The sequence below is a fragment of the Gymnoscopelus microlampas genome, assembly GCF_963454915.1.
Source record: "Gymnoscopelus microlampas genome assembly, chromosome: 11".
Taxonomy (NCBI): domain Eukaryota; kingdom Metazoa; phylum Chordata; class Actinopteri; order Myctophiformes; family Myctophidae; genus Gymnoscopelus; species Gymnoscopelus microlampas.
Window position 1 is genome coordinate 20,619,541 of NC_139948.1, and position 14,196 is coordinate 20,633,736.

Sequence of the window (14,196 nt, forward strand, 5' to 3'; positions counted from 1 at the left end):
GTTAATGTATGTTTTGTAATAATATTCTAAAACAAAGAAATAACTAGAAAAAGTGCTCCTCGGAGCACAAGTCTCCGCCAGGTCAGGTATATTATTATGGCCTCCTGGTGGCGCTATAATAGGCCAATGTGAAAAGTGTGCCATTTCTTGTTAGGCCTTTCACAGCAATCGGAAACTGCATTCTTGATTTGAGGCATTTTGTTCCAAAAATGTGGTTTGCTAAATTAGACCTGCTGGTGGCGCTATAACAGGCCAATGTGAAAAGGGTGCCATTTATTCCTGGGCCAAGTGGGAATCTACATGGAAAATTTCACGGAAATCGCATGCTGCGTTCATGATTTGAGACATTTTGTTCAAAACGAACCAATCCGGCAAACTTTGGAAGCCAATCTTCCATTGAATATGGAAAATCGGACAGATCAGTGTTGATCACATGACTATAGAGATACTGTGTACCGATTTGTGTGTTTTTTGGACAAAATCTGTAGCAGTAATATAAAAAAATGTGTTTTGCAAAAGTCGGCCTCATGGTGGCGCTATGACAGGCTGATATGAAAAATGTGGAGCAGAGGTTCTGCTGTGGCATCCAGGGAGTGTGTGTGCGCAGTTTCACAGCGACCGGGCCAACGGTGGCGGAGATTAGCACGCGGACGGACGGACATTGAACACACTGTTCAATGTTCGTATCTTAACCATCTCTCCATGTAGCTGTTGCACAATGCTATCATAGGGGCCCTAACAGAACCAGATAGTATTTAAAATACGCCCTTTCAACCCAAAATCACTGACGCAGCGTTTAAAAATGTGTGACCTCGCTCAGCAAATGTCCCACAGCTGCACATTTTACAGGACAGCAAAAAAATCTTCACTTGTCACTTGTCTATCAACGGCAGAACTTACATTTACATGACAGATGCAACAAGGGATTTTAATCTCTAATTGTCTATGGTGGCGGTTTATGTTCTACAGCAGGGGTGGGCAACTTTGATGATGGAGAGGGCCACTATATTTCCACTCTCACTCCAGAGGGCCACATTGCATATACTGTCGGACAGACAACTCTTATATCCGTATTTTAACTTTTTTCGTAAATGAATGCCGTACTTCGCCATTCGACGGTTACCACACTGTTGCCACTAGGAGGAGTAGGGAGGTGGCTTGTGTCTGCAGACCTGTCTGCAGACACAGGATCTGCAGACCTGTCATCCAAGGTTGCAGCCGTTACTACTTGCTATTTTTGAATTGGAATCCTGATTGTTTTTTTTTGCCATTTTTGAATTGGAATCCTGAAAAGTAACATTTTTTATTTAATTTCAAATGCATTTAGTTATACTTATTAACTTTATGAACTTTATGAACTACATTGGACATAAAAAAGACAATAGAATTGTAATACTAGTCATTAAGCTACTAATATAGACTGAAGTAATTAAAGCGGGTCATGTTTGCATGTTTGGAATTGTAACAGCTGAAATCAATAATATATCAGTATTCCGACATTAACCTGCGGGCCGCATTAAGTGAAGGCATGTGGCCCCCGGGCCGCCGGTTGCCCATGTATGTTCTATAGGTATATAAGAGGCAAATTATATACTGGCTTAAAATCAACAAAGTTAGTATTTAACAGCTGCACATACAGAATAATATAATATGAATAACTGTGAATAATGGTGAATAATGAGCTGTTCTCCCTCTCTGTGCCCAGGCTCTCATGTCACTGTTTGTGCTCGCCTCTAAGGACGGCTGGGTCAACATCATGTACCATGGGCTGGACGCAGTAGGAGTGGACCAACAGGTAACACATTGAATACACATTTTACAACAACATTTATGTTAGATCTGAGATCTGATAGACTCATATTTAACCCATTGAGACCTGAAGCCGATTCTACTGATGTCTCCTAAATCTCAACAGTATTCTGAAAAACGTATGTTTCTATATCAGAGGTGCTCAATCTTTTTCATGTCAAGGACCCCCAAAATTATATGCATTTGGCCGCGGACCCCCATCAAAATATTTTGTTCCAGGGACCCCCAGAAGCAAAGATTTGAGTTAAAATGTTCGCTTTAAAAATATATATATATACAGAAGATTTGCACACATTTTCACGATTTTTCAAAAATAGCAGATCTACAAGCTCGTAGCGCGGCACTCGGTGCCGCGCTATGAGCTTGTATATCTGCTATTTTTGAATAGCCCAAAGTGTAAAATAATGCTTTTTAGCTCAAATCAAAAAATGACACAGTTCCAGGTCTTAATGGGTTAAATTGTGAGTTCATCTAAAGTGGCATACACACATACGCATATTGTACGTGTAGAAATGTCACAGGTCAATGAAATGTCACAGGCGGTAGAGTGTGACGCAAAAGGGCACATTATGACATACTGTACTGTTGTAATGGATATTTTTTGAATGCCAACCTGTTCTAAATCATTTATGTATCTATCTCCATTTGGGCCTTAGAATTGTAACCACACAGCAGGGATCTTTTCACAGCTTCTGTTCCTGTCATTCAACAACTGATACAAAGGTCTATTTTCACATGTGCTCTGTGTCAGCATATCATTTGTCCTGTGATACTATACATGGTCATTGCTATTTGTATTTGTGTCGCTCTTATCTTTAGTACATACCTTATATGACCATTTAGAATAGCATCTTTGGTACAATGTGGACTATAAGAACTGTGTTAGATGGGTGCTCAAGAGGCTTGTGCCCCGAGGGGCTGTTGGTCAGGCCAGGAGGCCTGGCTATACTGATCTGTAAAGGATTATTATAGGATAGGGACTGTAATTCATATATATCTGTGGAAAAGCAGATGAATGCATCGAGGAACATTATATGGGTAGACTCTTAATTGGTACAGTTATGGTTCAGTGTGTCCAGACTCCAGACAGCAATTAAATGTTGACATTTTATTTTCATCTTTGGCTTTATCATCTAGAGACGTATGGACACTGGCTGTACTGATTAGACCAACCCATATATCAGTTTTTAATCAACCTAAGGGGGAAACGTTGTATACTGGTTGAACGTTTTTTGTATTTTGTTTTATTTCTTCTGTAAACCTCACGGTCTCTAGAAGTTCTCTGTAGTGCTTCCACTGAAGCAGCTGCTCTGGCATCACCCATTTCTGATGCTGTCAATGCACTGAATGGGACATTATCACGTTTAATCAGACTATTGATTGGTCTAAATAGGTGAGATACTGACCTACCGACGGGGCTCAGTAGGTGTTTTGTATAAAGCTTTGTTTTGGACCGCGACAGAGGCACGCCGTCTCAAGGGAACTTGAGCCACGAGAGGCACCACCGAGCGAGCAAAAGCGAGCGAGTTGCTGCGCCAAACGTTGCGAAGTTCACTTGAGCCCACTCAGCGCCGTCCAAGTTATGTACCGATAGGTCATGTTTTGGGGTGGGCGTTTGCCCCAACTTTCATCAACCCACAGAATAACATCAAAACACCTACTGAGCCCCGTTGGTAGGTCAGTATCTCACCTACTTAGACCAATCAATTGTCTGATTAAACGTGATAATGTCCCATTCAGTGCATTGACGGCATCCGAAGCCGGTGCTGGCATAGACTGCAGAGACTGGCTGCTTTGTGTGAAGCCCCGGCGGCTATAGGTGACTGGATAGTGTGACGTCATCCTCAACGTCACTGGTTCGATTCCCGGTTGGAGACATGTGTTGCATGTCTTTCCTCCTCCTCTTTTCTGTCCTCAGCTTCCTTTGTCTCTGACGTCTAAAAATGTTTTGTCTGTCTACAGGGTGTATCTATATAAGTATAACAAAAACTGCCCAAAAAGAAAAAGAAAAAAAAGGTTGTCTGCTTGTGATTTGCATCACAACAAGCAGGTTGGAAAGCAACACATGGTTAAATGACCAAAATCTCTGTTGTTCTGCATATTGTTTCATCCCCCTCTCCTTCTCACCTCCCTTCCCTTTCCCCCCCTCTTTCTTTCTCATTCGTTCCCTCCTTTGTGTTGCGTTCTCCTGCTGCTTCTCTCCATTTCTTCTAACCCCTCCCTTCCCCCCATGACCCCCCCATACAGCCGGTGACCAACACCAACCCGTGGATGCTGCTGTACTTCATCTCCTTCCTGCTCATCGTCAGCTTCTTCGTGCTCAACATGTTTGTTGGCGTGGTGGTGGAGAACTTCCACAAGTGCCGGCAGAACCAGGAGGTGGAGGAGGCCAAGCGGCGCGAGGAGAAGCGCCAGCGTCGCATGGAGAAGAAGAGAAGGAGTAAGAGAGGGAGGGAGGGAGGGAGGGGGACACGAGGGTGGAGCACACGCACGCACGCACACTCACACACACACACACACACACACATGTGTGCGCACGCACATATTGTTGCTGTCAGGCAGAAACCTTGTATGTCCAATTTAATCTTTTAATGTTTTTTTCTTTTCCAAAATGAATGCCCTACATTGTCACGTGTCACGCAAAACTAGTGAAAAAAGCTATTCTATAAGCTCACAACACACCACGATGCAACACGTTTTGAGCCTGTAGATCGAGAGATCAGCTTTTTTTCTCCAACTTCCCTCTTCTCTTCTCACACACGCACGCACACGCGCGAGCGCGTACACATTTCATGCAGTTGCCTTTTGATTTAGTGCTTTGCCTCGTTAAGAGGAGACAATCTTTCGGCAAACGATTAATAATTTCCCATAATTGGAGGGGAAGTCAAGTGGGAAGGTCAAGAACGACAGCGGAGGAGGTGAAGAGTAGACTTCACGATGGAGAGAACAGAGAGCAGAGCAGGTGCAAAGAACGACAGGACATGAATAGAGGGGAGAGAAATGACAAGAGGCATTAACTTTAATCTGTCTGTCCTTGTCTAGACACAATTTCATTCCTGAATTTACCCCCGGGGATCAATAGCGGTTTATCTTATTTCGTTCCGACAGGATCAAACAGAGTTTATTCAAGAAGAGAGCTTTGTTTTCGAATGTATGATTCATAAGAAAGACTCCCATATTAAAAGCCGCAATACAGAACTTATTGTATTGAATAAAACCTCATTTTAACCAATGCATGATGGCGTTTGTTAACACAATATAACTAGCACATCTGCAGTGGTTGGAGGTAGTCTCCCTAATTCTTGCATTGCTAATTGTTGACCCTGGTGCAGGGTAGGATACCTACTAGTTGACAAGTAGCCCTGCCTGAAGCTCATACACAGTATCTCCCCTGGCCAAACCGGGATTCCATCAGATATATCGGTTGAAGTTTGGTCTCCTGGGTTTGAATCCCGGGTAGGACATACAACTTACATATCATTGCTGTTGGGCAGAAACCTCTTTCTAACAAGTAACTGTTTTGGTCAAATGTGGTGTCCACCCGACAGAGACGATATGGAAGCTTTAAACGGTTGTTCCACCATTGAGATTGGAAGTTAGTTGATAATGAAATGCACACTGTAAGCAATGTAGTAGTTCCTGGGCAAATATTGGCCTACTCACGACAATTCTTGTGGGGCATTATTTGGGACGGCTTCCAAATGTCCCTCAAGAAATATCAAACGGTGCGGGCGTAAAGAGTTTTATTTTACTGAGTAGCACTGTATGTGTCGTTAGTTTCAAATCGAAGTATAGAATGAACAGAATGCCTCAAGAATTAGAACTGATGGCAAAGGTGGATCAAAAACTGAAAAGGGAGGCAAACAGACAGCGACAGATAGGGAGACAGACAACTCATTGTAAGTGGCAGTCATATAGGGAAACAGACAGACGAAAAGAGCACATAGTGAGTGTAGACAGACCCGACAACGAATGGGCAGGCAGAGCGACAAACCAAACAACAACCACACAGGCAGTAATTGAAGACACAAATGGACAGGAGAGGAAGTACTGGACGCCTGCAGCGATCTCCCACCCGGTTTCAGTAACAATTGGGCGACGGCCTCTTCTGTCAGACTTGAGCAATGAGAGGCACCGCCGAGCGAGTCGCTAGGCAAGCGAGTCGCTGTGCCGAGCGTTTCGAAGTCCGCCAGAACCGACTCAGCGTCTTTCGAGTTATGTATTGAACGTTTCTGGAGAAACGTTAATTGACAACTGTGCATGCATGGCTTTTAAACACCAACACACACCACGATCAAAGCAGCACTGTACTAGTTGGATGACACAGGCAGGCGGAGAGGCAAACAAGGACATTCAAGGAGACAGAGACTTAGAGAAACAAATGGAAATGGTCCCTCCTGCCATTTGCCTTGGGGCTCTCCTCCACTCACCTTGGTAACAGTGTATATACTGTAGCATAAGTTGCCTCATAAAGTTAATCTTCAAACTGTCTGTTTTTTTCAGGGGCAGCAAATGAAACATGTGGCAAATGGCCTCCATGGCTTGCTCAAAACGTGCATAATCAAAAAGAGAAAACAAAACTTCCCCGCTGGGTTCAATGTTGTCGGATCATTCTGTCTTCTGGGTGCAAGCATGAAAAATGCAGGCAATGTTCAAAGTGGAAAACCAAGTTTTCCGGCGTGACAGAGTGCTGCAGGAACACGGGAAAAAACAAAATACTGAAGAGCTTGCAGGGAGGATTCAACAGATTGCAGGCTTACAAACAGGGTTACTTGCTATTCACAGGCTAACATACACAGGCTGGCAAAAACATGGCGACAGAGACACACTAGATAGAACATTACTTCAAAATAGAGGTACAGAATGAATTATGACAAATCATGACCAGATGCCAGTTCTGGGAGAATATAACGTGGGCTTGCATCTAGAGGGGTAGAAGTGTGCAGTTACACCTTTTTTGTTATTTGTTTTCCTGCTACCTGCACCTCATGACACTTCTATTGGTGAGCGTTTTATTCTGCCCACAAATGTTTACACCAACAACCATAGGGGAGTATATCCTGCTCCCTGTGGGAGGGGTAATTGCTTTTGAAAGCTTCACCCAGCTGTTAGGAGTTAAGTGTCTCGGTCAGGGACACTTAGACAAGTAGCCTGGGCGGGCGGAGGGTCGAACCGGCGATCGTGGGATTCCCAGATGGCCCCTCTCTCTCTCTCTACCCACTCAGCTGCGGCCGCCAGAAGCTGAATGAACCGCCAGCTCTGCATGCATGGCCTTTAAACACCAACGCACACCACGATCAAAGCAGCACTGTAGTCTAGCTGGATGACAGCAGTGGAATTGTTTTATGTACCATGTACAATAGAGTTATACTGTACATGGAGCAAAAAGAACAAAGGCACTGGAGCAACAAAAACGAATTGAAGCCTTTTTATTGAAGGGACAAGTACAAAAGATGACAACGTTTTGTTGCCAGTGGTGCACCTTCCTCAGGCCGGTTACTATGACCTAATGAAAATGTACCACTGACGTGGAAAAATGTCCTCTTTTGTACTTGCACCTTCAATAAAAACACTTTAATTTGTTCGAGTTGCTCCGGCGCCTGCTGCAGGTGTCGAGATGCGACGCATTGTGAGCTTGTAGATCTGCTATTTTCAAAAGATTATTTTTTGAAAACTTGTGAAATGGGCCATTCTGCATAATGAGTACTTTTACTTTTGGTACTTTAAGTACATTTTTATGTCAATACTTTTGTACTTCTACTCAAGTGAATTTTGAATTCCGGACTTTTTCTTGTAATGGAATATTTCTACATTGCAATATTGATACTTTTACATAAGTACAACATTTGAGTACTTTTTCCACCACAACCCACAACCTCTGTGGTGGTGGGCAGGGGACTTTACCACTGTGCCACCCATATCGCCCCCAGCAGGCTTCTTGACTGTGTGTTCTGCTCCCTGTCACCCTGTCAGAGGCACAGAAGCTGCCCTACTTCTCCAGCTACGGAAGCGTGCGTCTGATGATCCACACCCTGTGCACCAACCACTACCTGGACCTCTGCATCACCTTCATCATCTGCATCAACGTCATCACCATGTCCCTGGAGCACTACGACCAGCCCCGGGTAAGCTCTGTGTGTGTGTGCGTGCGTGTGCGTGTCTGTGTGTGTGTGTGTGTGTGTGTGTGTGAGTTTGATAGAAAAAGGTACTTCCATGCACCCTCAATTTTCAATCGGAGTTAACCCTGAGGCCGATTCTAAAAACCTGACCTCAGTTTGCTGAAAAACTAAAACTTAATTAAAAAATAAAAAAAATGTAAAGGTATTAAAAGGATTAAAAGGTAAAGTAACGTGTAGGGGTTCCAGGTCTAAAATGGGTAGCTGAAAAGCTACAAGTTTGCATGTCTGAATAATGCAAAAACAGAATTATTTGTTTGCATTAACTTTTTTTCTCCCCCATATATTTTCATAATAAAAAAAAGGGCGTATCGAAATCGTATCGAAGTTGTGAGCCAAATATCGTATCGTATCGTTTGGTGAAATTAGTGTATCGGCACACCCCTACTTGTCTGAGTTTGGCATATAGTGCATATACTGTAGTTCTATGATCATGGGCCTTAATAGAACATGCTCATCTGCCCGCCTCACTTCGTGCAGCATGAACCGTACAATGCAACCACTGGTGTGATTTTAAATGATGTCTACCTTGCGAGAAGAAAAACGTGCTCATGTCACATGTACATAGACCGTATACCAAACATAGCTTTACATCCTAAGGGATGGCCAGTCAACTAAAGTTACACAACACACTGACGGCTCCTATATTTGGAATTTGCCATGCATTTTAAAGCTGAATGATACAGTAACACAAGTCGTTGAGCTCGGTGGCAAATGCATGAATTTTAGTTTTTAGTTTAGTTTTTTTTTGGTATCACAGATATAATAAAGCCTCGCTGAACCACTAAAATGAGTCACTTTAATTAGTTTGTTCGAGACAACCATGATATATCATGACTACCAGATATGGCAATATGAAAATTATAAACATCCCAATTACAATGTTTTTGTTATAATTGCATGCAGCATGACAAGAGTAAATGCAAAGAAGTTGGCCCTGCCGACTGCCGGCCTATTGAAGGCGGTTGTTGTGTGTGTCCGTGCACGCGTGCATACGTATGTGTGTGCATCCAAGTGTGTAGGTAGTGGGAACTAGATACTGCACTGTATACTGTTTTTGCCTCTAACATGCATGATTTTATTCTACAAATAATGGTAATATTTCCAAACCCTTATGATTCTCTCCCCCCTCTCTCTATTTCTCTCTCTCTCTCTCTCTCTCTCTCTCTCTAGTCCCTTTCCCTCGCCCTGAAGTACTGTAACTATTTCTTCACCTCCATGTTTGTAATGGAGTCTATTCTCAAGCTCACCGCCTTTGGCTTTCGACGCTTCTTCAAAGAAAGGTACGGCGTGCGCTGCACTTGATGTGTGTCCCTGTCTCTGCCTCTCTTATCTCTCTCAGCCACTGTTACTTTTTACATTGTCTCAGTATACACTTCATTATTTACATATGTATTTATTTAAAAAATACATTATAAGGACATAAAAGATAGTTGTGCAGTAAGTTATCCTTACGCTTCCTCAAACAAGAAGCTATCTCGCCCAGAGGGCACACATGCACCCTTCGCTGTAAACATCGGCGTTCTTTCTCTGATGTGTCAGCTCTGTCTGCTGCTTTGCTGTTTTTGTTTGTGTTTTTTTTTTCAACCCTCGCATTTTTACCCACTGCGGGTGTAGCTGAGTGGGTAGAGAGGCTGTTTGTGAATCAGAAGGTCACCGGTCACCGGTTTGGTGGCTCACCAACCAGTCTACTGTATGTGTCGAAATGTCCCTGCGCAAGACAATTGACCCCTAACTGCTCCCCAGCCACTATTATTTACTATCAGTGGTGGAAAAAGTACTCAGATATTTTACTTAAGTAAAAGTATCAATACTGGAATGTAGAAATACTCCGTTACAAGTAAAAGTCTGGAATTAAAAATGTACTTGAAGTACAAAAGTATTGGTATCAAAATGTACTTAAAGAACCAAAAGTAAAAGTACTAAAATGTTTGAAAATAGCAGATCTACAAGCTCACAACGCGTCGCGATGCGAGTTTGTAGTTTGGCTATTTTCAAATAGCCTAGGTAATATAGGGCTAAAGTGCTTAATGTATGTTTCATAATGTAATAATATATTTCTGCAAAGTAACTAGTAACTAGTAACGTTTTCAAATAATTGTAATGGAGTAAAAGTACAATATTTGCCTCTGAGATGTAGTGGAGTAGAAGTAAAAGTATAGACAATTGGAAATACTCCAGTAAAGTAAAAGTACCTCAAAAGTGTACTTACGTACAGTACTTGAGTAAATATACATAAACTGCTCACAAAATGTAAGGAAACTTGAATTTGGGCCATTATATCTCCCCTTTACTAATACCAATTAGTAAAGTGTTATATATCATTTTTATCGGTGATTAGTCACCTTTACAACCAGGTACAGCTTGTAAGCATTGGGCATTCATGGAATGAGCAACACAGGCAAACGTGTGGGTACCGCCGAGCAAAAATGTGCCAAAATGGCCTGTTAGACTTTTCTGCTGACATTCAATGTCGTGACATTCATGACATTCAATGGGCTTAAGGTGCGTGCCAGTCACAGGTGTGTGCCTAATTAAAATTTGCACCTGAGCATGATTTCTGCAGGTTGTTGGGTTTGTGGAGTCTCCAAATAGCAAAACTGGTGGAAAGATGCCACGTTTGTCCCTTCAGGATCGGGCCCGTGCAATAGGGCAACTTGAGGCTGGTGTTCCAGCATTCAGAGTGGCAGCATCATTTGGTGTCAGTCCTGGTACCATATCCAAACTTAGGACTAAGTTCCGTGAGACTGGTGAAGTCAAAGACCGACCCAAAGAAAGAGGTGTCTATCAGTTTTACCACCACGCGCTGAAGGACTTTTTCTGTCGAGCTGGACGTGACTTTCAGACAGGCACTCCCATCAGCGTCCACTTCAGTTCCATATTCTAAGAAAAGTACATTTTGTTTAAAAATATGCTCTGTGGGAGAGCTAAGTCACACTGCTCTTATCTCATGATTTGGCACATTAACTAGAAACAGCAAGTTTCTCTTTACTGATATGGCCATGTCCCCTACCTCATGTTCTTCCTGAAGCCGTTCTTCTCTCATGGAGATGTTTTGAGCATCATCTGCCAGGATGTTCTCTCCTCTCTCAAGCCCCATCCTCTATATGTGTCTGTTCAACGCATCTGTTTGCAGAAGCAAACAAAGTACATCAGTCTTCACCCGGAAGTACAAAAGAAAACAAGTATACAGGATAAGCTTCCATGTTAGTTATGACCAGTGTGGAAAAAGTACTAGTTTTTTTTACTTAAGTAAAAGTATCAATACTGCTATGTAGAAATTCTCCGTAAGTAAAAGTCCGGAATTCAAAATTTACTTCAGTAAAAGTACAAAAGTATTTGTATCAAAATGTACTTAAAGTACCAAAAGTAGAACGTACTCATTATATTCAAGTTTTCAAATGTATAAAAATATTTTTGAAATACTACACTGTATACTGTTTGCCTCTAGCATGCATGATTTTATTACAAATAATCATTTGTATTTTCATTACAAATAATGGTAATATTTCCAAACCCTTATGATTCTCTCTCTCTCTCTCTCTCTCTCTCTCTCTCTCTCTCTCTCTCTCTCTCTCTCTCTCTCTCTCTCTCTCTCTCTCTCTCTCTCTCTTCCTTTGATGAAAATAACTTTGGGCAGGGTCATTCAGTTAGACAGCAGGCTTTATGTCTCTCAATGCGTCGCATTGTGAACTTGTAGATTGGCTATTTTCAAATGGTCAAAATGTATACAGGGTTGAAGTGGTTAATGTATGTTTTGTAATAATAATCAAAATCTACATTAGTAACTAAAGTTTTCAAATAATTGTAGTGGAGTAAATGTACAATATCTGTCTCTGAGATGTAGTGGAGTAGCAGTAAAAGTAGGCCTACTTTAAATTGGAAATACTCCAGTAAAGTAAAAGTACCTCAAAATTGTACTTAAGTACCATACTTGAGTACAAGTTGTTAGTTACTTTCCACCACTGGTTATGATGACACAACAATATATAAAAAAAAACACCTTTCATCAAACGATCATTTCGGTCAGATCGATGTTAAAATGTATACCTTCTCAGGTTTGTGTTGAGGCAGTGAAAATGACAGACAGACCGATTCCGCCGTCCTGTTGGGTCCGACTGGCCCCCATTATAACTAACCCTAACCCTATCCTCACTCTAACCTAACGGTTGGAATAACAGGATGTCTGAATTATGAGCGGGCCCCTGACAAGAGTGGCTGAAAGAAAAACAATTAACAGCATGGAAGATTTCTACTAATGGCACCCTGTATTAGAATGGTTATAATGGACAATGTCCCCTCATAATTGGTTGACCCTACTAGGTTAAAAATGTTCAGGATTGAATTAACCTTAATTAACACAGTTTCATCTAACAAAACGTTATTTTTTTCAATTTAAATGTGTAATGTCACTATACACAAACATAATTTATGTATCATAAAATCTTCATCGTATTGAAATTAAAAGCTGCCTGACAGACACAATGACTTTCTGAAACTAGGATCGTTTAAGCATGATTTAGTGGTTAATTTATTTTAATTCCATCTTGACAGAAAAAAAGATTTGGGTTGATCTTATAACGTTACTCCACGGTCATAAGGAAAGATGGATTTTACACAATCTGAGAACAGCGGATTACTGTAGATTTAACAAGTTGGAAGTCTCTTTCTCTCTCTCTCTCTCTCTCTCTCTCTCTCTCTCTCTCTCTCTCTCTCTGTCTTGGGGTTAACTGTCTTGCTCAGTGACACTTTGACACATTGCTGAGGGCTGGAATCGTATCTGGCACCTCAGGAGTCCTATAGGTGGGCTCACTAACCACTCAGCTATTGTCGCCCTTTTAAATAGGGTGTTCATTGTTTTTTAGTTTTTAAAGTTTTTTAAAAATATCTATATCTATATTATATACAATTTGAATCCTGCGCCATGTCGGTTGTCTGTAACGTTGTATGTAGCCAGTGTGACGTCATATGACATCACGGTCGTGACATCACGATGAGACACGCCAGTGTGACGTAATCTCACGACAGCATGACATCACATCCTACCTATAGATAGGTAGGATGCACCAGTTCGACGGCTTCCATCCTCAACACAACCCACGCCGACGACCCTTTACACAAATAAACTGCTAACTTCATCTCCTGCGATTTCAACTATCTTTTCACATTGTACACCACTGCACACTCCCCACAGGTCTGCCATACCAGGTCTGAGTAATCACAAAGTGGGTTTTGGTCATTGGAGAGGTGATGCACGTCACCTCTTTCTGAAGTGGGTACTTTCAAAGCCTGCCGTGGATTTAGGAGAGCACAAAACTCTCTCTCACACTGTGAGGTGCCTGTAAGGTGGCACTGCAAAGTGAACGACGCGTCACGCTAGACGTTCGGGCCGCGTAGCGGCCCGAACTTCTAGTATTTTTACATTCACACAACGACGGTGGAGGCAGCCATGCAAGGCACCACTCTGTTCATCGGTAGCAGAGGACTTTAATTGCTCAAGGACATTTTGCCAGCCAAACTTTTCGAATCTCTACCTCGTGAGCCACTGCCGTCCTACAATTAAACGAACGAAACTCGTAATTTTAGCAGCGCACGCTTTGGAATAAGCACTCTTTTTTAAATAACTTGGATACAATGCACCATTTCCCTTTTATGGTATTATAGTTTTGGTCTCGTGTCAAGTATTTGATGTGACAATATTACAGCTGCTGTCACGATTCCAGGCATATGTGCCATAATCTCTCAAATTAACGCGTAATCTATACAATACCACAGTAAGCACTTTTGTAGTTCAAAGCACACTGACTTTACATGCTGCTGCTGCTTTGATCTCAAAACATGCGATAAGGGAGACCGCCGCAGATTATATAAGGGATTTGGAAAATATGGCATAAAAACGCATGCAGATTTTTAAAGATTTTGCTCGATCTGTCAATGAGTCAGTTTAAGCTGCATGCCACGTATGCACAGTATTGTGAATACGATTCCCGGGCTTGTAACTTACGTTATGTCACACAACGTCAACGGACATAAAGCCTGCTGTCCAACCAAATGACCCTGCCCAAAGTTATTTTCATCAAAGGAAGACTTAACAGTTTCCCTTGTCATAATTATTCACAGCAGGGATGAGGCCTTTGGTTTGCTTTCAAATCAATCAAACCACGGTTAAAAGAGAACCTGAAAGTCATTTTTGCCAATCACAGAGCGGTGA

The 14,196-nt window shown here is 42.1% G+C and overlaps 1 protein-coding gene across 1 annotated transcript in view; it reads left to right on the forward strand.

The window, feature by feature from the left end:
• The window catches only part of LOC311054655 (voltage-dependent T-type calcium channel subunit alpha-1I-like), a gene marked incomplete at both ends in the record, with an annotated part of 249,150 nt that overhangs the window by 195,429 nt on the left and 39,525 nt on the right, over positions 1 to 14,196 (forward strand). Inside the window, 4 exon segments of the mRNA XM_084070659.1 lie at positions 1,706 to 1,795; positions 4,057 to 4,249; positions 7,783 to 7,934; positions 9,159 to 9,268. Coding sequence (XP_083926785.1) covers positions 1,706 to 1,795; positions 4,057 to 4,249; positions 7,783 to 7,934; positions 9,159 to 9,268 — 545 coding nt within the window.